Source organism: Ruditapes philippinarum, unplaced genomic scaffold (genome assembly GCF_026571515.1).
Source record: "Ruditapes philippinarum isolate M1 unplaced genomic scaffold, ASM2657151v2 ctg3961_1_1_1_1, whole genome shotgun sequence".
NCBI lineage: Eukaryota > Metazoa > Mollusca > Bivalvia > Venerida > Veneridae > Ruditapes > Ruditapes philippinarum.
This window is the reverse complement of record NW_026858506.1, coordinates 55,716-79,137: the sequence shown is the minus strand read 5'-3', so window position 1 is coordinate 79,137 and position 23,422 is coordinate 55,716. Positions and strand designations below refer to the sequence as shown.

The following is a 23,422-nucleotide window of genomic DNA, read 5'->3' as shown; positions in this document are numbered from 1 at the left end:
ATAACTTCTGACGCAATTTTGATATAATTATGACTAAAATTGCTTATGGCAGAGTGATCCTGGCAGTGCTATTGAAAACATTTTGGTGTTCATGTGGAAACTTTGGACACTTAAAAGCAAATAGCACAAATGTCTGAAGGATGATTGACATCTGCTGGTCTGAAAAGTTCTGACCAACCTATATTTTGGAAATTTCCTTGACTCTTGTACTACAGTCAAATTAATTGAAGCAAACATGTTTATTTGGTCATGTTTTCATGTCATAATCAGATCAATTATTGTCTGACATGTACAATTTATTGTTGACCATGTCTTTGACAGTTCCATGAAAATTCATGTAGAAAAAAATCAGGCTATTACGTCAATGGTGTTTGTGCTCCAACTAGTTACATGTATATAAATATAAAGAAATTGTAAGTTTTTTCCATTCAGAAATTTATCTTGTGTTATGAATGGGAAAAAATATCATAGACAATTAACATTGTGTGCGCATAAAGGTCTGTATTTATTTTTCACTTATAGTTAAATTTATATTTTTTTAAAGCAAAATATTGTTTATCTTAAAGGTGTAAAATTTATGGATATTTTTTTTTGGTTTTTATTTTATATGTAATTAAAGGGAAAAGACCAATTTTTTTTAAAAAACTTGACTTTTAAAAGTACTAAAAATTTAAAAATTTTTTAAGAATAAATTTTTAAACCTTTTTTTTTCATTTGGAGAAAATTTTTAAAAATTTACAGATTTATGTTAATTTAAAATTTAAAAATTTTTTTTGAAAATTCAAAAAATTTTTTATAATGAAAAAATTTTAAAAAAATTTTTTTTTTCTATACTTTCCCCCAGTCACTATCTTGGTGTTGGTCAGGCATTACTAATTTAAGACTGGACAATGAAATATATATCTGACCAATTAAATGACATATTTTATGTCGTTAAGTATAATACATGTACATTTGACTGGACATTGACAAATTTTGTGGCTATTTTAATGCTATGGTGGTTAATTTGATTATCTTGACTAAGTCTGAATATTGTACGGGGGCGTTTTGGACAATGGGGGCGAAAATTTAAATGAAATTTCGTGCAACAATGGCAAAATGACACAAGAGTCATGGGCTTTTTTAGATTTTATAATTACCGTTTCGTTTGCTAACTAATTCTATTATGCCTCATTTGAATTTTAATTAATAGATCTTAATATTTAGTGTTGTTTCTTGCTGTTGTTGTTCAATTTTGGTGTGGTAAAGAAATATTGCATTTGATAATGCAATTATAGTGAATTTTTGGTTTTATTAAATTTTCTGTAATTGCCGTATAATCATAATGTCAGATAATAAACTCAGCAGTTAGATAAATGTCTAGTTATATCTATAGTCTGGTGGTACTAGTAAGTTCAAGGTTCAAACATAGTCTGGTGATACAAATAGAACCCACGACCCGCGGAATACCATTCTGCGGTACAACAGACTGAACTACCCGGCACCTTACAGATTATCTTCCAAAATAGTGAACAGTTCTGAACTGAGACATAATTTTTATATATTATATTTCTAGAGAAAAAATGATATTACGGAACAAACACAGTTTCTTCTTGCTAGAGCTTTCAATGCTTGTTCATATCACAAACCAAAGACTTTTTAATGCTTTTTAATTGACAATATTATATTTCTATATTTTCAGGAGTCAGAGGCGAAAGACTATCAGTTGTGGGTCCGGCTAGGACCTGATGAAGCTCCATACCCACTTTGTGGTAAGTTTATTTTGTTACATAGAAAAACTGACAGAGATCTTTTTTATTCTAACATCTTGTTAGGTGACATTTGAGAGGGTTACCTCAAAAGGTTGAGGCATCAGAATTGCAGTCAACGTTTATCCCTGCTTTATCGTTAGAGGCGACTTAATGGGTTTAAATTTCTGGAATCTGTGTATCTCTTTGCTTCAGCAGGTGAGGTGGTTTTGACCACTGGTGTTGCTTTAAGTTTGTAACACTCGAGGTAAGCCAAAATCATCTTTTCTGATACTGATTTCCCCATATGAACTTAATTATGTTGGTGCATGGATTTCTCATAGGCATGAATCGGAAAAAGTTTATTACCAGGTTAGATTTCTCGGGGCTTTGTCCATATTTCAGACTGGACAAAACTCTTCTATCATTTGTAAGGAAATATCCAGAATGTATGCACCCAAACTTTATTTCTGAATGAAAACAATGTCGGAGATGAACCAATTGCTTAATATTGATTAATTATGCCCCCATTTCGAAGAAAAGGGGGTATATTGCTTTGCACTTGTCGGTCCGTCGGTCCGTCGGTCCGTAGACCAAATGGTTTCCGAGTGATAACTAAAGAACCCTTAGGCCTAGGAACTTCAAACTTGGTATGGTGATTGGTCATGACCAGTAGATGACCCCTATTGATTTTGGGGTCAAGGGGTCAAAGGTCAAGGTCACATTGACCTTGTAAGCCAAAAGGGTTTCCGATCAATAACTAAAGAACCTTAAGGCCTAGGAACTTCAAACTTGGTATGGTGATTGGTCATGATCAGTAGATGACCCCTATTGATTTTGGGGTCAAGGGGTCAAAGGTCAAGGTCACATTGACCTTGTAAGCAAAAACGGTTTCCGATCAATAACTAAAGAACCTTAAGGCCTAGGAACTTCAAACTTGGTATGGTGATTGGTCATGATCAGTAGATGACCCCTATTGATTTTGGGGTCAAGGGGTCAAAGGTCAAGGTCACATTGACCTCTTGGGTAAAAACGGTTTCTGACCAATAACAAAAGAACCCTTAGGCCTAGGAACTTCAAACTTGGTATGGTGATTGGTTATGACCAGCAGATGACCCCTATTGATTTTGGGTTAAGGGGTCAAAGGTCAAGGTCACATTGACCTTGTAGGTAAAAACGGTTTCCGATCAATAACGAAAGAACCCTTAGGCCTAGGAACTTCAAACTTGATATGGTGATTGGTCATGATCAGTAGATGACCCCTATTGATTTTGGGGTCAAGGGGTCAAAGGTCAAGGTCACATTGACCTCTTAGGTTAAAACGGTTTCCGATCAATAACTAAAGAACCCTTAGGCCTAGGAACTTCAAACTTGGTATGGTGATTGGTCATGACCAGCAGATGACCCCTATTGATATTGGGGTTAAGGGGTCAAAGGGCAAGGTTACATTGACCTTGTAGGTAAAAATGCTTTACAATCAATAACTTAAGAACCCTTAGGCTTAGGAACTTCAAACTTGGTATGGTGATTGGTCATGACCAGCAGATGACCTATTGATTTTGGGGTCAAGGGGTCAAAGGTCAAGGTCACATTGACCTTGTAGTTAAAAATGGTTTCCGATCAATTAACTAAAAACGCTTAGGCCTAGGAACTTCAAACTTTGTATGATGATTGGTTGTGACCAGCAGATGACCCCTATTGAGTTTTGGGTCAAGGGGTCAAAGGTCAAGGTCACATTGACCTTGTAAGTAAAAACGGTTTCTGATCAAAAACTTAAGAACGCTTAGGCCTAGGAACTTCAAACTTGGTATGGTGATTTGTCATGACCAGCAGATTACCCCTATTGATTTTGGGATCAAGGGGTCAAAGGTCAAGGTCACATTGACATTGTAAGTAAAAACGGTTTCTGATCAATAACTAAAGAACGCTTCGGCCTAGGAACTTCAAACTTGGCATGGTGATTGGTCATGACCAGCAGATGACCCCTATTGATTTTGTTGTCAAAGGTCAAGGTCACATTGACCTTGTATGTTAAAACGGTTTCCGATCAATAACTAAAGAACCCTTAGGCCTAGGAACTTCAAACTTGGTATGGTGATTGGTCATGACCAGCAGATGACCTATTTATTTTGGGTCAAGGGGTCAAAGGTCAAGGTCACATTGACCTTGTAGGTAAAAACGGTTTCCGATCAATTAACTAAAAACGCTTAGGCCTAGGAACTTCAAACTTTGTATGATGATTGGTCGTGACCAGCAGATGACCCCTATTGAGTTATGGGTCAAGGGGTCAAAGGTTAAGGTCATGACCAGTAGATACTTGATAACCCTTATTAATTGTTTGATCACTGGGTCAGAAGTCATGCATAATAACCTTATCACATGACTAATTGGCTGCAGATAGGGGGCATACATGTTTTACAAACATATCTTGTTATATGTAAATTTACACGCAAAATTAAAAGTTATTTGTAATAGAAAAATGTATTCATGTAATTTGATTTAAGATAACACTTTTTTGGGCTATTTATAAATTTGATGTAAAAAAGGTCAGAAAATAAGATAATTACAAAATGTATGACCTTTCCTATATAATAACTATGGCCCTCTTATCATGTTTTAAACTTGTTTACCTTTTGTTAATAATATTATTAATAACGTAACAATTTACGATGTTATCACCGAAATTAAGCCTGGGAAAATTTGTGCACGGTAAAAACTGGTACCGATTTCTCGCCCATTATCTACGGGGTGAAAGTTTATTGTAGATAATAGGTGCAGAATTATTTCCGATTGTTTATTTGCGCAGTTTGCTTTGTTGAAAAAATATCACCACGCTCGTGCAGTTAACAAAATCAGCAAAACTATAAATGCTAGCATTTTATGATGATTTATCCATTTAGTGACATTTTCAGCATTTTTTATGTAAAAGTTGTAAAGTTTAAATATGCAATGAACTTTACAGAGGTCATAGTATCAAGGTTTTATGGAATAACAAAAAAATGTTTTGCAGTGTAAATGTTACATAATATGCAAATCAAAAAAAGGTATCACTTGATTTAGAGTTTTTAGGGATGTGTAAAGTAAGTTTCTATTGGTTGAAATTGATGTTTGAACTGAATCCAACCAAAAACAAACAAAAAACAGATGCTATGACAGAATATGGCTCTGAGATGACTTTCAAAACAAAATTCATTTAAAAAACTGCTGGTGTATTTCCATTTGTAACTATAACCATTGCAATTTTAAAACTCTAAGAAAAGCCTGCATACTTTTGGATATCCCCTCATATGTCTTCTTTTTAAGAATCATATTTGTTTACAGTTGGGAAATGTACTGATTTTAACCTTGAACTTCATGGGCAAGAAACTTAATTACTGAATAATTTTTTTTTTGTTACACAATTTACTTACTTTTTGATAAATGAAGATAGAAAAATCCATCATGCCTGACCATGCTTTGAATAAAATTTTTGTGATAAATTGTGAAAATCAGGTGAAAAAATGAACAACAATGAGGATTGGCAAGTTGTTTACATTTTTTCTTTGATACACATCCTTGAAGTTTGTTTTCATGATATTGTTAATGGAAAAAAATGTATTTCAAAAATGAATTTATGCTCGAACAGTAACTTATTGTCCCAATTTCAGTACAACTATTCAAAATATTTGAAGGCCCGGGCACAAAATGTGAATGCAGCTAAATCCTTATAGAATTCTTCTTCTTTTTTTTTTGTTATCTTTATGAATGAAGATAACAACATTTTTTAGGTGTTAAATGATAAGTTATTTTAATTTTATTGAATTTAGATTTTTTTTTTCAACTTCGCTTTTCAAAGGCATTTCAGTACAAAATGTAATTTACAAAAAATTACTTTGTAAACATTAAAATTTTGAAATTTATTTAAAATAAACAACAACCAATCACCAATCAGATTATTTCTTTTAAAAAAAAAAGGTATCATAAGGAGGCTTGATTACTGGCTTGCTTAATATTAATTACAAAATCAGTATCAAAAGAAAGCTTGATTACTGGCTTGCTTAATATTAATTACAAAGTCAGTATCAAAGGAAAGCTTGATCACTGGCATGGCTTATTTCAATTTAAAAATCACAATCAAAAAGAAGCTTGATTACTGGCATGCTTTTCTTAGAGATGACCATTTTCAAAACTGTGAAATTCTGACAGTGGGAATTAAGTATTTAAATAAACGATGGTATTGTAAGCCCTATCAGTAATAATGATTAAAGTTGAAAAGACCATTATAGCATCTTTAACACTTCTTTGGCCTTCATCTTATCAGAGCGGAACCCCGCTTTTTGTTGGACCGATTAGCCCAAAATATTTTAAGCTGATTTACTGATTGCAATATATGACATTTCCTAGCAACCAATGGGCAGTTTTATCTAAGCTTTAACGTAGATGTCTTCTAATTTCTATTTATTTTTTTTTATGGAGAGGGTGCGGGGATCTTAAATTTTCATTTGATAATTGTTGACAAAGAATTCTCTTACATTCAAACACAAAAAAAGCTTTTTTATTATTGAAAAATAGAAAATAAATATCAAATCTTTTGAATGTTAGAAAAAATTGAATCCATCATACTACATTACTGTATCTATCTTTCTGTAATCGTGTGAATGTTCAATATAATAAAGTGCGCATCAAAATGTTGTATTATTATAAACAATGTAGTATAGATCAAACAAATATGACATAACCTATTGAAAAATAAAGATAAAAATTTATTTATTGATTATTTTACAATATTCTCCCTTTCATATCGCGATTTATTTACACTTTCTTGTCAGACATAATATAATAATCAAGTATTGGATACTGTGATACAATACGTAATATCATTGAGTAAATAATGGACAATATAACAATGACCATGTGAGCTTCTGATAGTTACCGATCAGACGGACCGCAATATTTACGATATTTGTTTACACTTGATAGCAACAGCCTGCAGACAGTCACAGAATGTACTTGTTGACCCCTGTGTCACACTGTTTGAACTCAAACATCTCTTTACCAAGCAGTCTCTTTTTGATACCCTTAATCTGTCAAAATTCTTTATTAAATGGACTTGTCCAGCTTCCATTTTTTCAACAGTCCATTATCAGTTTTAGGGATATCAAGATGAAAGTTTGCAGAGTTGGTCAGACGTCAATATAAAGCCTGGTCTGACTCCATGAACATGCAGGCTTGCCTCAGGCTTTATCCTGGTGGCAAAGGATAATCTCTTTTGCTTCCAATGGGGTTAAGATTAAAAATTGCTCAATAAATGGACAATAGTCATATAGATCAGTATATTGGATATTGTCCTTTCCTGAATATTCTGCCATATTGAGGTTTAAGTCTCTTAATTTGGACTTTTGTCCTTATAGTAACAAATCCATTTAATGTTGTGAAAAAAAAAAATTATTTGAAAATTTCTGCGAGAATTTCACAGGCTTTGTTTTTGTTGTGATATATTCTTTTTTGAAGGATTAAAGGATTATGGATAATCTAATATTTGCATGATTTTAATCTAAAGATATTTATAATCCCAAATCCATTGTTAAAGTTCTCGCAATAGTATGTAAGAAAATGCCTTAGTAGGCATGATATTGTTTTATTAACATTTCGTAAGATACTTCTTATAAGATAGTGAAATTTTGCTTATGAATTAAGCTACTGAAAAATGAGATATTGCTTACAAAAAAGTGAAAAATTGCTTATAAGTTAGGTCTGTTTGTTTGGTTTTATGATGCACCAAGACAGAATAGGTCATATTATTATTTAAGATACTGGTAGGTCTTCATCCTTAAGTTATGGTTGAAAATCCAACGGATATTGTGACATCCTTATTTTATACCTGGAAATCCAATTGATTTGTGACCCTATCAAACCCATCTTACAGTGACAAATTTATCTGACACGTTTTACCTTTAACTGAAAAGAAAAAAGCAATTATTATTTGCGATGACGTCAAAGTAAATCATGAATTTTCATGATAATTGATAAATCATGTTTATAATGTATGTCACACATGATTTTATTCCTGCTGGAATATTTGTTTCACTAAGGTTTTCTAGTGTCCGGCGACGTGGTCCTCTTGTATTCTAATCACCTTTACAACCAAACTTCATATTTTCCCATAATTTACATAATGATATACTTGAGAATACACTCCTTATTGGGACAACAAAACTGGAGCTAAAATATCCTTACCTCATAAATTAGGTTTATGAATGGGTTCTTAAAATATTTTCCTGCCTGTGTGAAAAAGGGTGAAGAGGTCAACAGATTTGAGTTTACATTTTAAATAAAGGTCAGTTTTATGAGAGTATCACAGTGATATTATTGGTCCCTCTAGTATGTTGCAATTGGCTTCAGAAAGAACCATTGTGCCAAGCATCAAAATGACAGCAAAAACCACTTTTATGAAATATGCAAAGATACCTTTGCAAGGCTCCAAAGAAACTCTTTAAGGGAAAAATGTATTGCAAAGTAATGGTAAGCCCAACCAGAAACTTTAAGTGGCTTCAGTTATAATGTAAATAATTAAGTTGTTGGTCTGACTTCCTTCAAAAACATTGTGTTTTCATGTTTAAAGGTCAAAATCATTATACAATCAAGATCAAGGTGTGGGGAATGCCAGAAATAAAAACAAGAGAAGAGAGTCCTAATTCATTGTAATATCTGAATAGAATTAGGTCACAGAAAAAAACAGCCTATGGTGAATGAAAACTTTAAGAAGATTACGGACCTCTCCTATTGAAAAACAACTTATGGATTAGTACCTCAAAAATGTTGTTTTGGCCACTGGTCAGTAAGATTTAACCCATTTGGACAATGCACACTTGTGTTCTCATAGCATGTTTTAAGTAGGTCTTTAAACTTTTAAGGGGACAAAACAATTTTTGCTGTTTATACAGGAGAAAGACATGACACCTGATGAAATCGTAGTCAGTAATCTGATTATGAATATGTGATATTGACGTAACATAGGTTGATAACTTGTTTATTTATTTAGATATTTTATTCAAAATCACTTGACTGTACGTTTTTGCATGGTAGTGACGATTTTTCTGTAAAATATTAAAAGTCAATAAATAAGTTGTTGTCTCTGTTAAACTGCAATGCCCCTAGTAATAAAACTACTTGAAGACTTTAAATATGGTAAATTGTTGAAAGGTTCACAAAGGGTCAGCCATTTTTTAGCTTTGGTCTTTAAAAAATTTGCAGAATTCTTGTGTTAGTTTGCTATTTTATTTTATTTCTTTTTACTGAATTTTTAGACCCTCGAAAAATACAGGCAATGCTACTGTTGTAAAATTGAAAAATTGCAAAATAAAGAGAAAACATCAAAGCTAGCTGGATAGTATTTTTAATGGCATAATAAAGAGTCTTCTAAAAATAGAACACAGTTTGGTGTCAGAAGTACTTCAAGAAGGTGGTGTCCGTCTTGTATTGTAGTAGATATACTTTTATTGTCTCCAGCAAATTTACAATAAACTTACAAATTGGTCCCAAAATGTCGAGAGGTTCTTATACATTCATTATATGAATAGCAGGAAAAGTCTCAATTGTTCTTTTTCCCACGATTATTCTTAATGAAAAAAAATGTCGAAGTTTTTAAATATTTGTTACATAATCATGAAGTTATTCAAGGTTAGATGCTTGTTTTGATTAAGATGAAGTATGTCAAGAGGATTGCATATACACAATGGAATAATCCCGGATTTCTGTAAACTTTCTAAATTTTCTTTTCTCCACTTAACCTGGTCCAACTTCTCCTCATTCCTAGTGAATGCTTATTGATAGATATATAAAATATTTCGAGACAGATTTAATTACATTATGTTATTAATATTTTTAAGATTAGAATATTTAATTTTGCTTTATGAAATTTGACAAGTAATTACCTTATAAGGCAATATCTGGTGCATGCCGTCTTATTTATAGACTTATCCTTTATAAAAAAATTAAACGCTTCTTTTCAAAATATGGCATTGAAATTTAATAATTTGGATCATTAAAATAAATGGAAACTTTACGTAATAATTGTAATGGAGTGCACAATGATTAGTCATAGCCAAAGTATTTTATCTGTGTGGTATGAGATAAAGATAATATATATCAATCTTTTCTTTTCTTTTTTTTCTTGAGGGAAAAATATTTTCAAGGTTGTTTTAAAATATTTCCTTTCAAATTGCAAAAATATTGTTTCTTAACCCACCTACTATCTATAATTATGTTTGCGCAATTCTTTTGACAAGATCTTAAGCAGTTTTAATTCTTTTCAAAAGTACAAATATCTTTATCCCCACCCTTTACAAGAAAATTGCCCCGATATATGTTTTGATAAAAATCTTCAGTGTACATCTTTAAATATATATATTTTGTTATAAAAAAACAATTTTACTTTAATTTTTGAAAAGGTCACACGTTTTGATAAACTTAGTTTCATTCAATTTAAATGCAAAACTCTTTTAACACAAGTATATCTGTATACTTCATCTCTTTAAATTGGACAGCTCTGATCATTAGTGGTTTATTTAAAGTAACGTGCTCTGATTGGTCGAGATAAGCCTGTCAAGCTGTCATGTGACACAATGAGAATTTTACTACTTACCTGTGAACTACTCCAGTTAGTAAACGTGTTTACATCAATAAGTTGTTAATGTCCTATGTGGATGTATTTAATAGTAAAAATTGAAACAGTTTGTTTTAAAATGGATAAATTTGTGATTAAATATAATATTATTTAATTTCACAAAATATTGACATATTTATAAATCTGGATTAAATTTTTGTGTGTTATTTCAAATTGATATAAAAATATACAAAAATGCTGTTGGATGTACAAACAACACAAGGTAAATTGAATTTGTAATTTATTAAATTAGTTTTCAATTGAATTTGATGATTATTATATAATAATTTTAATTGAATTAACTTTAATTCAATTGCAAAAGTAAAAAAACAACACTTAAATACTGTTTAATAAGGACATTATATAAAAAGAAAATATTAGGTATATATATCAATGGGTCATTACAAAAAATATAATTATTAAATGCTTTTGTAAACTTTGATTTTAAATTGAAAAATGTTGCAAGTTTATTAAAAAGTTTGTAGTTTGCTTGACAGAATATGAAATTTGGACTAAAAATTGAAAACGTTAGCGGGCAATTATGATGTATTGTTTATCTATTCTCAAAATTTTTACAATTACTTTTAAAATTCATTGAACTGTGAAATTGTAAATTTGTGTTTTTCTACCCCTATTTAGGAACTAATTGTTTAAAACCTATGCGCTAGACATGTAAATTCCACGTAGCTTTTGTTATCCATGTTATCAGATAAAATATAGTATTAGTCAAAATAGCAGTCAGGTGATGACTAACTCCATGTTTTGATGATTATGGGCCCCTTAACAATTTTATGACTATGTCTTAAAATTCTTTATCTTATTGTTTTAGTTGTTGTTGAAGAGTAACACTTTGAGTTCTTATTTGTTCAACTTGTACTCAGATGTCAAAAACTGATCCTATTTTAACGCAGCTTAAAATACTGCATAACTTGAGATTATGAAAAACAAAAATGTAGCGTTTATATAAAAGATTAAAAGATAGTGTAAAAAAATTATAATCCTATTTAAAGTACATCAAGATAAAAAGATGCTAAAAAAAGCAAAAATCTAATAATATATCTAATATTAATGGAAATAGCAAGATGCCTATATGATTTAATAATAGTAGTTTAAATAATAGTAACAATTAAAATTTTCATTCTCTCTTCATTGACTTTTGCCCTCTAATTGCGATTAATAATGTTTGTTTGACACTAATTAAATTACCAGAAATAAACTTAAAACATGTGCAAATTAGGAAATAAATTACAGAAATGCCCTTAATAGATTTAATTATAATGACAGTTTTATCTTGTATGTCTGAAAATGAATTTCTCCTGTTTTAATTTGAACAAAATTGGTTGTAAGACATTACGAAATATAAATTAGTATTCGCAAGAATTGCCAGCTATGATGAAAGTGTATCAAATTTCAATTAGCTATTTATTGTTTTCTTTCAGGCCACGAGTTGCCTTACGCAATCAAGTTGAATCAGATCAGAGACTTTGGGAAAAGGACCGAAGACAACTTGACCGAGCTGGAGATTGAACGCATCATTAAAGAGATGCAGGCCAACAACCGAAAATACGAATTCTTTCTCAAACACAAAAAGTCGCAGAAAAGACACAGTCTCGGTGAGTAATGATACAAAGTTATTTTTTCAGCGTCGTTTTCCGTTTTTCAAAGTAGTCGTCATTGTGGTTCAACATTGCTGTTGCGCTTGAATCTGCTCCAAAGTCCCTCCACTGTAAATTCACAGATATTTCAATAGCTAGCCTTCAAACTGCTGCAAATTTGTTGATAAAGTCACTGATAAACAAGCCTACAAAGTTTGAATTTATTTTGGGCTTTTAACACTTGAATTTCCTGATAAATGGTATATACTTCAGATATTGAACAACCATTGACCGAATGATACTTTGACCTAAGACTAATGGAATATGGTATTTATTTTGTCAACCTAGATATTGGTATATCAGTGACTATAATTGTATATTGACGAAGGATTCTACTCCTGGGATGTTATTAATTTAGACCATAGATTGTATGCATATTTTGAAACAGGTCGGACAAAGAACCGGTCATTTGCTATGCATAGTTTTCTATTGTGCTAAAGAGCAATAGTTTAATAATAAGATGTCAAAGTGTTTGAAGGTGATAATGTGTTATTGAGAAAGCTAATGATTGTGCTAAAATGATAACTTCTATTTAAACAGTCGTGATGAAACTTGTTTGTCACAAGTGCATTCCGTTATGACCTTTATTTGGGGTCAGAGGTGTGAGAACTGGCTGGGCTGGTCTTTTATTGTCTCCTCTTAGTACTTAACCACCTTTTGTACTATACATTTCACTTTGCCTTGTGAAATTCTCCACTTATATCATATATTGTAATGTATTGCAGTGGACAATAGTCTGTTTTTCGACTTAGTTGCACAAACTTGAAATCCAGGTGCTAAGACTATAATAAAATAACAATCCTTAATTCGCTTTCCAGTCAAAACAAGACTGTTTTTGGTCAGTTTTTACTGGTTTTAGCCGAGTGTAGAAGATTATGATTCTGTAACTAACTGTAATATGTTTACGACATAATCAAGCGATATTTTTTTGCTATTTTAAGCTAAGGTCTAGATTTGGATACACGAATAACCAAAATAAGGTAGTCAGATGCATTAATGTCCATATATTATTTTTTTGCTATCTGAAGGAAAAATGACATGCAGATGTTATATGATAAAACAATATTTTTTGTTCAATCTTGTTAATAAAAACACCCAAAACTTGATTGTTATAGCTGTTATTATAAATATTAAGGCTAGGGAAAAGTTTCACCATTCAGTTTTTTTTTTAAATATATACTTGTTATATATTTTAGATCGGATAAATATCACCATGACTAATTACTAAAAAATTACGACAGAAAACACGAAACATACATATTAACTGAACAATAACATGTGTAGTTTAATTACATTTTTTTGCATGAAAAGATCGAGACAGGAAAGAATGCAGTTTATATAGTATACTTATTCAGCCATACTTCCTTTTGTGTGTGGCTATTCTATGTACATGAGCTACTATAATTATTAATGACTTTTGAAACTAATGCATATTTGGTTGTTACTGATGTAGTGCATTTTTGTGCATTTTAAGACTTTGTTTTTGCGTAAAATATTTTTGCTGCATGCGTAACCGCTTTCGGTGGGTTTATCCGTGTGTGATAATGGAGCGTCATAAATCACTGAAATCGTAAACGCATGAAATTCCTCGCAATTAATTACAGTTGCGACAGTAAAATATATGCGGTAAATGAGCGTTTCTTAATATATCTTTGCATGTTGTTTTGCAAAATAACGAAGGGGGATATACAGTTATTTGATTGTATAAATGTAATTTCTCGTTTCTTTTACTAGCACCGAAAAATATTCTTTTTGTAATTGTGCTCTATGCTTTGAAGTCATCAATGCTTTATATATATTACATTAGAACATCAATAGTTCAGTAACGTAAACAAATATTAATTTTAACGGTCAAACAAATATTTGTCCAGCTTGTCGTTAAAACTATGTTAAAGGTACATTCTTTGGACTTCTTAAATTAAATGGTCATTATTCATAACATTCATTTATAAACCGTAACATTATTTGTACAAAAAGTTTAACTGTAGGAGTAATCATTCAACTATTTGTCACCTAAGGCAAACCATTTTCATAAAATTATTACGAGTTTTAAAACTTAATCGTCATTTGACAAGAGGAAGTTAGGCGTACCTACGCTTAAAACTTTAATAAATTCAACAAAACGTTTAAAATTGGCGAAGAAAAACTGTTTGTAACACAAGTGCAAAAATTCTCTAACATCCTCTGCTTACTTGCTTTTGAGTAAATTTACGTTTAACTTAATGATGTTATCAAATTTCGTTCTTTACGTCATGTTACAAAAATATAATTAGAAATAATTATTTCAATTTTTAGAAAACGGTGTCCTGACAACCCTATGTCACCTTGACAGCTCTAGCCTGGAGAGAAAAAAAATTGAATAAATAATTATTTTGATGAGGTTGAAGCACAGCAGATGTCTAAAGTTACAAGAAATAGTATATCCTGAAGGGTTAATTTACTATTGTTGTAAAACTGTAATAAAATCGTTAGTTGTCGTACATTTTTCGTCCTCCAGATGCGCACCTGTCAACAGATTTTGCGTAAGAAATGCAGTGAACATGTTCTGTGAAGTTTGATAAAAATCTTATATCTCTTCAGAACTGCGAAACAAAACATTTGGTATCTCATTTTTTTCCCAGCCTATTTCTTCTATAAGGTACCTGTAATTACTAAGGCAGCCATATTGTTGTGACGTAAAAAGAAATTTTTGTACAAGTTATATTTGTTAAAAAACAATTTTTTTTAAGATTGTTTTTAAAGTTTCTGCAAAATATCTAAAAATATTCGAATGAAAATTCTTTTAGCAGAGTAGAAATATAAGAGCATCTTAATTGTATATTTTGATTAAATTTGCAGTCACGATCTTGTTAGTAATGCAACTTAAAGTTTAGAGCCAATTTCAACTCTGTGGTTAGATTACATTATATAAAAAAAGTTTCATTTTAAAATTGAGGCTAAACTTTCCAACTGTACTTACATGTCATGACAGGAAAATGAAGTAACTTGAAGCAATTGGCTGAGGTCAAATTAAGTGTAAAATTTAGGTTGTCAGGTGTTAATTTAGTCTGGGGTCTATGTAATATTATGTCTATATGTTACGAGTAATTAAAATCTATTGTGTCCTTACACAGTCTCGAGTTTTGTAGATTGAATAGCCTGATTTCCATCTGAACGATTTACTGATGACACCTGATAAAATCATAAGACAATTGCATTGACTCGTTTCTTTTTACGAGGGGCATTTTATTTTGTGCATTTATTCATCGTGAATTTACTTTTCTTTCAAAAATTTGTATAGTTCTATATAGATAAAATGAAAATAAAAACTCCATGGATATTGAAGAACAATATAGTCTGGAGTAAAGGTAATATTGGATAAGATTTTGCAAATTTGGTGAAAATGAATTTTGAGCAGACGACAGTTTGCCGAAATATTCTTTTGAAATTACAATATATTTTTTCTTATTATTTACAAGAAATAAGCTTGATTGAAATACTTATGAATGAAATCAGATGGTTTTAAATGTCATGATTGACTTATTTATAGCCAAAGTATGTAAAAGAAATCGGTCCAAAGTAAAATGTGATATTCCTATAATTTTGTTTAATTTTACAGTAATAATATCAATTTTGTGTATTTCATTTATAAATTGTAAAAGAGGCACTTATATGATTAAAGGCAAACCTTGAATATAATTAACATATCACTTAATTTCATGGGATTAGTTTTCGGACCGAAAAAAGTTGAAACGGTGTAGGAAATATAATAGTGAATGGTAATTTTACATTCATGAAGATTTCAGTCTCTGATATAATTATTATGTCCCAAGTAACGTAGATGATCGGTGGTTCTGTTTTAAAAAAAATGAAACTTGACACACGAAAGGTCAGTGATCCCTTTAATTTGCGGGTATCATATGAAAATTACGGTACAGATATAATTGTCCAATCATATTTTAGTGAAATATGTTTAAATTATTAGCCATTCAGGCTATTATACTGTCAATGATTTTCTAAACAGGGACTTTATCTCCGATTTCAAACCAGCGGGGCCACAAGTCAGTTCTCACAAAAGGACGGTGATTGACCTTAAGTGGCGCTCAAAATTTCTAAAGAAAAATTTGTTCATTTTAACGTTCCTTTATTTCACGGTGATTGAATTATGTGTTGTTTTGCTGATGTTGACATCTTTTTGGTGCGGCGGTACTTAAAATGAAAACAAAAATGTGAAAATCTACTAAAGTATATAATTTTTATACTAAATTAAGTAGTAATCAAAATACACATGCTGCATTATTATTGTACTTAAAAATGAAGTGCTAATATGATACATTACATATATTATGATTGGCCCAGTTTTTTCACTATGAAGGATTACATTTGAATGGCCATTTTTAGCAAGGTTGTCAGATTGCAGCATAATTGAGTAGCTGTACTAATTAACCCTTTGCAAATGGCTGCTGAAATTCTTTCATGTATTGGACAATCTGATTTATGATGGAGAAACAGAGGTTGTGCCTCATTTGCTAATGTTACTATTTTTGGTAACGCTCAGTGACAGTTGTTTCACTTTTATTCTTTGTCAGGTACACATTTCTGCGTGTATGAGCACAAAGTTACACAAGTGTACACGATCTACATGTGCTTTGACCCCCCAAGGTCATTTGTACAGTTGTTTCAGCATGCAGTTTATAATAAGAGCTGTCAAGATGCCTAAACCTCGCTGTCATTCATATCATCACATTATGTCACTTTTATTTTCCCGCCAAACCTCAAATAGATCTTAATGGAGCATTTATTACGTTTTGACTACTTCTATGCAGGTCATTCGGGGTTTTCTTAATTGTTATAAATATGTCATTTTATTTTCAGAAGTCTCTTATCAGTTCTATCTATATTGTTTGTGATTTTTGTTTCATCTCTTCAAAACATCAGCAGAAAAACAAAACCTTGACAGTAAAGAGCCACTTGACTTAAGAAACAATGAGAAAAACTACTTAAAATGCATGAAATTTAATGTATGCACAAAAACAAGTTATTTACCAAAATTTGAATTAATTTGCTATTAACCTCAAAAATGTTGAAAAATAACAACATAAGAAATGCATTTGTAATTACTTCTTTTTTTAATTCAAAACATATTTATCTAATTACAGATGAGACCTCAACTTCTAAATCATCTAAAGGAAAGAGAAAATCGCCACTTATTAATATTTTCCGGAGAAATCGTGATGATAAGAAGCCCCAGGGAAAGCTGTTCGGTCACAAACTCGCTGACGTTACAACTCCGGAAAATCTTGTCGCAAAGCCAATAAAGGAGTTGTTAACAATCCTTTTCCGAGAGGGACCATACACTGTTGGCATACTGAGAAAGTCATGTAATGCAAAAATGTGTAAGGAACTGCGTCAAAAGTTGGACGATGGCGAGGACTGTTTGACAAATGAACAATGGCCGTCACTCGTAATTGGGGCGCTCGTTAAGGTAATTATTCGGATAAGACTTATGTTCTTAAATCTTAATAAAGTAATATGCAACAGAAAAAAAATTCATAAAAATATCAATTCATATAAACTGTCATATACATTTAGAGAAATAGCATTTAATTAATATAAAACAAAATTTATGATTTCATTTCTGTATAGCTTCTGATCATTAAATTTTGACAATTGAATTCTTTTTTCTATAGGCTTATATATTCTGTATTTTCTTTTTTCAGGATTACTTAAGAAGTATACCTAATAGTTTATTGATGGAAGAGCTGTTTGACGACTGGATTGCTGCTAACTCGTACACTGATCCTATCGAGAAAAATAACAAACTCAAAGAGTGAGTATATTTAAAGGACTTAAATTATCTCATTTATTGAAGAGTTTCTTAAAATTTTCTCCCGATTGAAGAGTATATTAATTTTTCTTCTTTTTTTATTGAATGACTTTTTTCAATTTTAGATATTCTTATTGCATCTACTTGCTTAGCTTACCTGTATCTTTAAGTAAAAAGATGAATAAATATCTGTGTACTTCAGTACTTTGTTGTCAGTGTATAGGTAGTTTATTAATTTAATTTCTTTTCCATGTATTTTAGCACATTGACAAAGCTGCCAGACGCACATTATGAATTGTTACGCCACCTCATGTGTGTTCTGTACCATATTGATAAGAAATCAGAAGAGAACAAGATGACCGCATATAATTTATCCGTGTGTATAGCACCGAGTCTGTTGTGGCCGAAAGGAAATAACGACCCACTCGCAACACCACCTGCTTTAATACAACACATGATCGAGAATTGTGCTCAGGTGTTCGGAACAGAGGCCATTCTTCTTTTCGGTGATGTTGTCGAGCAGAAAATCCGCCAGGATTCTAGCACAGATTCAGATAGCATGCATAGTGTACTCAGTGGTAAGTAAAAGTTTCTTAAGAAAGTTATATTTCATTTCTTCATGTTTTTGTTTAGTATGAATATACACAGTTTTATTTTTCATTCATTTCGATAAAATGTTCTTTTCAGTCAAATCTTCCTGAGTCATACAAAATGATTAATGTGAGACAATTCTTTTCTATTACTTAATATTGTTTAAATGAATTTAAATTTCTAAAGTGTCATAGGTTTTCTTCATATTTTCTTATCATTTCCTTTCATTTTTCAGGTAATTTCCGTCGTGACGATTCTTCTATAGACAGTCTGGACCGAGAGATCTTGTACTCCAGGGATATGGACCATGGTTCCCACATGGCTAAGTCTAATTTCTCTCCCGCAAATCTAAGTGGAGATTCAGGATTGATCAGTGATTCTCAGTATTATGATGAAGACGGCAATGGAAATGACATAGTTCGTCCATACCTGCGCAGCACATCATTTATTCATCCAGAGGCATTACGCGAGGACATTGAGCGTGCCAGTCAGAGTTTAGACAGTCAATTCTTTTATGGATATGTTCCTCAGAACCCAGTACCTCCACCAAGACATACACGTAGAAAAGGTTCAGATCAAAGCGGCAGTCCAAATACGGAATTTGAAAGAAAACCTTTACGATATTCGTCTGAATCAAACTTTCATGTGCCAAATAGATACAATAGGCGCTATAATCAAAATATGGCTGAAAAGTTGAAGCGACGATCAACAGAATCATTGAAAAGTGTTGAAGAAAGTTCTGAAGCAGACTCTGAAATGATCATGCAAGGTTACAGGAGACCAGACATTGGTACCCTAGTTAAATCTGCAAGTGGTGCTCATTTATATTTCGAGGAACCAAGTTTGATGGAATTTGACGATATTAACACTGTGAAAAATCGTAGGCATTTATACAAACAATCAAGTGAAGGTAATTTGCCTATGTCGCCACAATCAAAATACTCATTGGGTAGTTCGCGGGATAGCGTTCTCTCAGACTCCTCTGGATCCTTCCTCAATCGTCAAAATAGTCCCGATCCCCTTTCTTCCTCAGTGGAAACCCCAGAACAGGAGGAATGTGCGATGTCAGCATGGCTAAATCAGCAATCAAAACATACAGCATATGCTGTTGAATTTCAAAAACAGAAAAGCCATGATGATAGTGAAATAGGTATGAAAATTGACAGAAAGCCTATGAATAAAATGAATTACCTTGTTTCACCGAAATCATCTCCAAAAACATCGCCTAAACTGAGAAGACGTTCACCGATACCTGTCAGTAATAGAAGGTCTTTCCCATTAAATGCAGAAATTTCCCCGAAAGGCTCCGGTTCAAACACATCAAAAGAAGCTGAAGACATCATTAAGTCACCAAAGTTGTCGGTAACTTACTGTTCACAAGATTCTTTAGATAGACGCGATTTTGATGCTGTGAAGGACAAAAACAATCCACCTCATTTAGACATTTACAATAATAATGCTCAGGTGGCAATGAAACAGTTAAATATCTACTCAAGTGGGCTACAGGGAACATCTCCTCCACCACGTGTTGTGCTTCAGGGTTTGAACACACAGTCTCAAACCCTAAGACGTGAAAACACTCCTGTGAAAGGCAATCATGAAATTTTACCTCAAGCACGTAGCAATAGTTTCGATATAGCACAGTACGCTGAACATAAGAAATATCCTATGGAAGAGAATTCAGTATCTAGCGAGGATCAAAATGATTCCGATTCTGACACTGAGGTTGGAACAACACGTGTTATGACAATGATGACCATTCCTATGTCATTTGATATTCCTCAGAAGATTCTTGTAGACAATAAAAGTTCTAGTTCTGATTCAATCTCAAGAAGTTCAAGTCAGTCTGAGGAGTTGGGTACAGTCCGACCAGAAAATCCACCAACCTACGATGAAGCCGTGCAGCGTAGCAATCTACTTAAACAGGGATTGTCACCAGAAGAGTATGATGTGGAATCAGTGAAACAGGCTAGTTTGAAAGCTAAACAATTATATGAACAGTCAATGAGGCAGTATCAAGAACAATCTGGTAGATTCTCTTCACCATCACAAAAGTTTGATAAACAATTTGATATTCACGAAGAGCATATAAGTGAAGAGACCGGATCTATAACCGACTCTAGCGAGGATGAAGAGCCGAGATATGATCCACGTAAGTTTTATGAGGAATCTCTGAAGCGCTACCTAGAGGAACAATCAAGTCGATCTCCTTTAGTAAAAATGTCGTCTGCTGACAAAGATATTTCATTTTCGAACAGTAAAGGAGGTAGACTTGGTGTGAATAATACATTATCACCACAAACTTCACATTTACAAAGAAGTAGTAGTGATGTTTGTGATCTAGATCGGAGAAGAAGTCCTCGGGTGCTCAGTCGTGAAACTACCCCAACAAGGCGACCTGAACAACCTCCACCCTACAATGACCCACCTCCATACCATAGTGAACGCACTGATTCTAGTCCAAATAGTGCAAAGAGACACTTGTTCCCAACAGCAGGAGAAGCAATGAACAAAACTCCTACGCAAAAATGTGTTAGTACAAATCCAAATTCAGTGCCTGCAATTTCATCAGGAAATAGTTATACTGTTGATAGCTCAAATGAAAATGCTCAGTTTGCATCTGTTCCAAAACGAAGAGACAATATTCTCGTGTCGAATAGAGCAAGAACGTCTGCAGTGTCTGCTCAAAATCCCGAAGGAAATAGTTCTAACACTAATAATCATAAAAGTGAAATTACTGATTATTCAATTCATAGTGCTCAAAGTGAAATAGGACGATATCAGTCGCCAGTTTCTAACGTAAGAAGTAGAGACTCTCCAGTTGGTTCATATAATTCAAAGTCAAACAATGTTTCTAATATTGATAAGTCTCAGTCGAACAATGTGTTCAGGTCACGTGCTTCATCTTTAGAACCAAAACAACCTCAATCAGAACTTGCCCATCCAAGAACGTCATCTCAAGGCCCCATTTCTTACAGAAATCCTAAAATCTCAGCAGGAAATGTGAAATCTCGGCCACAGTCGACTATTGAACCAACTTGCCATAAATCACTAGACACTTCAGTTAACAGGCATTCTATGAATGTTCAGAAAGAGCTTCCATGGAGTGTGAAAAGATTAAGTAACATTTTTGACGCAACCTCTACGAACAGTAACAATTCAGTTACCTCACATTCACAATCCTCGTCACCTGTGCCTACTTCCTCATCATCATCAATGACATCATCACGTGTTCCAGCAACTTACACACCACCACCGACGTTTCAACGTTATAGCGACAATAATCGGTCAAGCACATCCAGCAATAGTAGCATTGGTAGTGCCAATCGAGGAAAACCAACGTCTAAATCTTTTAACAAATATGGCCCCCAGGCCAGAGACTCTTTCAGTTCTACCGACGGTTCTGACTGCTCGTGTAGATATTCTTTGAATTGTCGTCGTGACAACAGTAGTCTTGAAGAACTTACCGATGTTAGTTTCACTGATATCACTTACGTTTAGGCAGAACAAGAAATAATGTTTTAAAAAAACGATTGTGTTCATATATTTTTACTGTATTAAACTGCCCTAAGTTTTCATTTTAAATCGGATTTCATTAAAATAACATTTCTAAACTGAAGGTTGAATAATAGACATTGTTGTTATATATAGTGTATATTGAAAGAGGGAAAATAATTACAAAAGGTTAATATATAAAAATTAAGTTTTATCTACGGAACAAACGTGTAGTTTGTGTAAAATACTCAAATTTATAAAACCATATTACCTCTTTGTGTAAATGTTTCATTTTTTATCAGCCCATATTTTAAAAATGTTCAGCAGACAATCAGCACTGTGCGAGTTCCACAAATAGGTATTACACTTCTAAATGTTTGCTAAAATGATAGCAACACTCTTTGACGGAATTTGCCAAAGTCTGATCTAGTTCTGCATGTCTTTTTAAATTTTTAGAAATAATAAGGAAACATTTTTGTCTATACTTTCTGTTCAGAACTAATAACTAAAAAATGTGCATCCCGAAAAAGGTTTTAGAACAAATTGTGTTCATTTCTGTGGTGAAATACATGTTAAAACATAAAGAAATGTATTTTAAGGATACGTTGTTAAATATTTTCTTTGTTTTACCTGGCGATTTCTGATTGTAAAAAATATGTACATGTATGTAAATTGTAATATATAACTGACTGTGATACAAATATATGTGTATTGTATGTATTATATATGTATATGTGTTATTTTCTTTTGTGGTACAATAAGCAATTACGTCTGAAAATAATTTCTCCTAGAATTTTTTTTGTTAATCAAGAAACATACAATATTTAAACAAAAATTTCAAAGCACAGAATTTTTTATACGAAGTTGATACTTCTTTATGGGAAAGTAAAAAAATGGTTATTTTCTTTTTTAAGTATTTCTATTGAGCAATTTTCGATCAAAAATAGTTTTACCAAGGTTAAAGTTCATTTGTTTAATATCAAAAATAGAAAATATCAATTGTAAGTTTTGTAAAGATAATATATTGATATACAATTACATATATATTATATTTCACCACATGATATTTTAGCGATTTATACTTTTCGTATGTTTTTTTTATATGTTTTTATAAGAAAACTGTTTAAAATCAGACGATATTAGTAACTCAGGATGTTTGTGTATATAAAAGTTGATTACAAAAAGCATACACATATATTTATATGAAAACAAATTATCATTATTAAGTATGATATGACAATAGTGCTTATTTCATTATAAAGTTATAAATTAAAAAAATATGTTCTATATTTCCTTGTTTTCTTGTTTATCACAAGTTTCTCCTCGGAACTGTAAGACAACAGCCTCTTCCCTGGCATCTGTATGATATGGGACCAGGCTACACTATTAGCCAATAAATGCAATAAACAGTCTATGCAGTATAGTATTTCGAACCTGCTCTGTCTGTAAGTAAGGTATGTAGAGAGCATCCGATTTGTAATTCAAGGGTTGCTGGCTTGATCCT

General features: G+C 32.1%; 1 protein-coding gene across 5 annotated transcripts in view; it reads left to right on the top strand.

The window, feature by feature from the left end:
* LOC132753416 (uncharacterized) overlaps window positions 1-23,207 on the top strand; it is an 81,740-nt gene extending 58,533 nt beyond the window's left edge. For 4 of the 5 annotated variants that reach the window (XM_060743878.1, XM_060743880.1, XM_060743879.1 and 1 more), the window contains 6 exons: window positions 1,682-1,751; window positions 11,811-11,984; window positions 17,165-17,490; window positions 17,726-17,835; window positions 18,094-18,410; window positions 18,659-23,207. In XM_060743878.1, coding sequence (XP_060599861.1) covers window positions 1,682-1,751; window positions 11,811-11,984; window positions 17,165-17,490; window positions 17,726-17,835; window positions 18,094-18,410; window positions 18,659-21,924 — 4,263 coding nt within the window. In that variant the 3' untranslated portion in view covers window positions 21,925-23,207. Of the gene's footprint in view, window positions 1-1,681; window positions 1,752-10,365; window positions 10,595-11,810; window positions 11,985-17,164; window positions 17,491-17,725; window positions 17,836-18,093; window positions 18,411-18,658 lie in introns of those variants that run through there. The other variant, XM_060743882.1, reaches the window with a different exon arrangement.
* The last annotated feature ends 215 nt before the right edge of the window (window positions 23,208-23,422 follow it).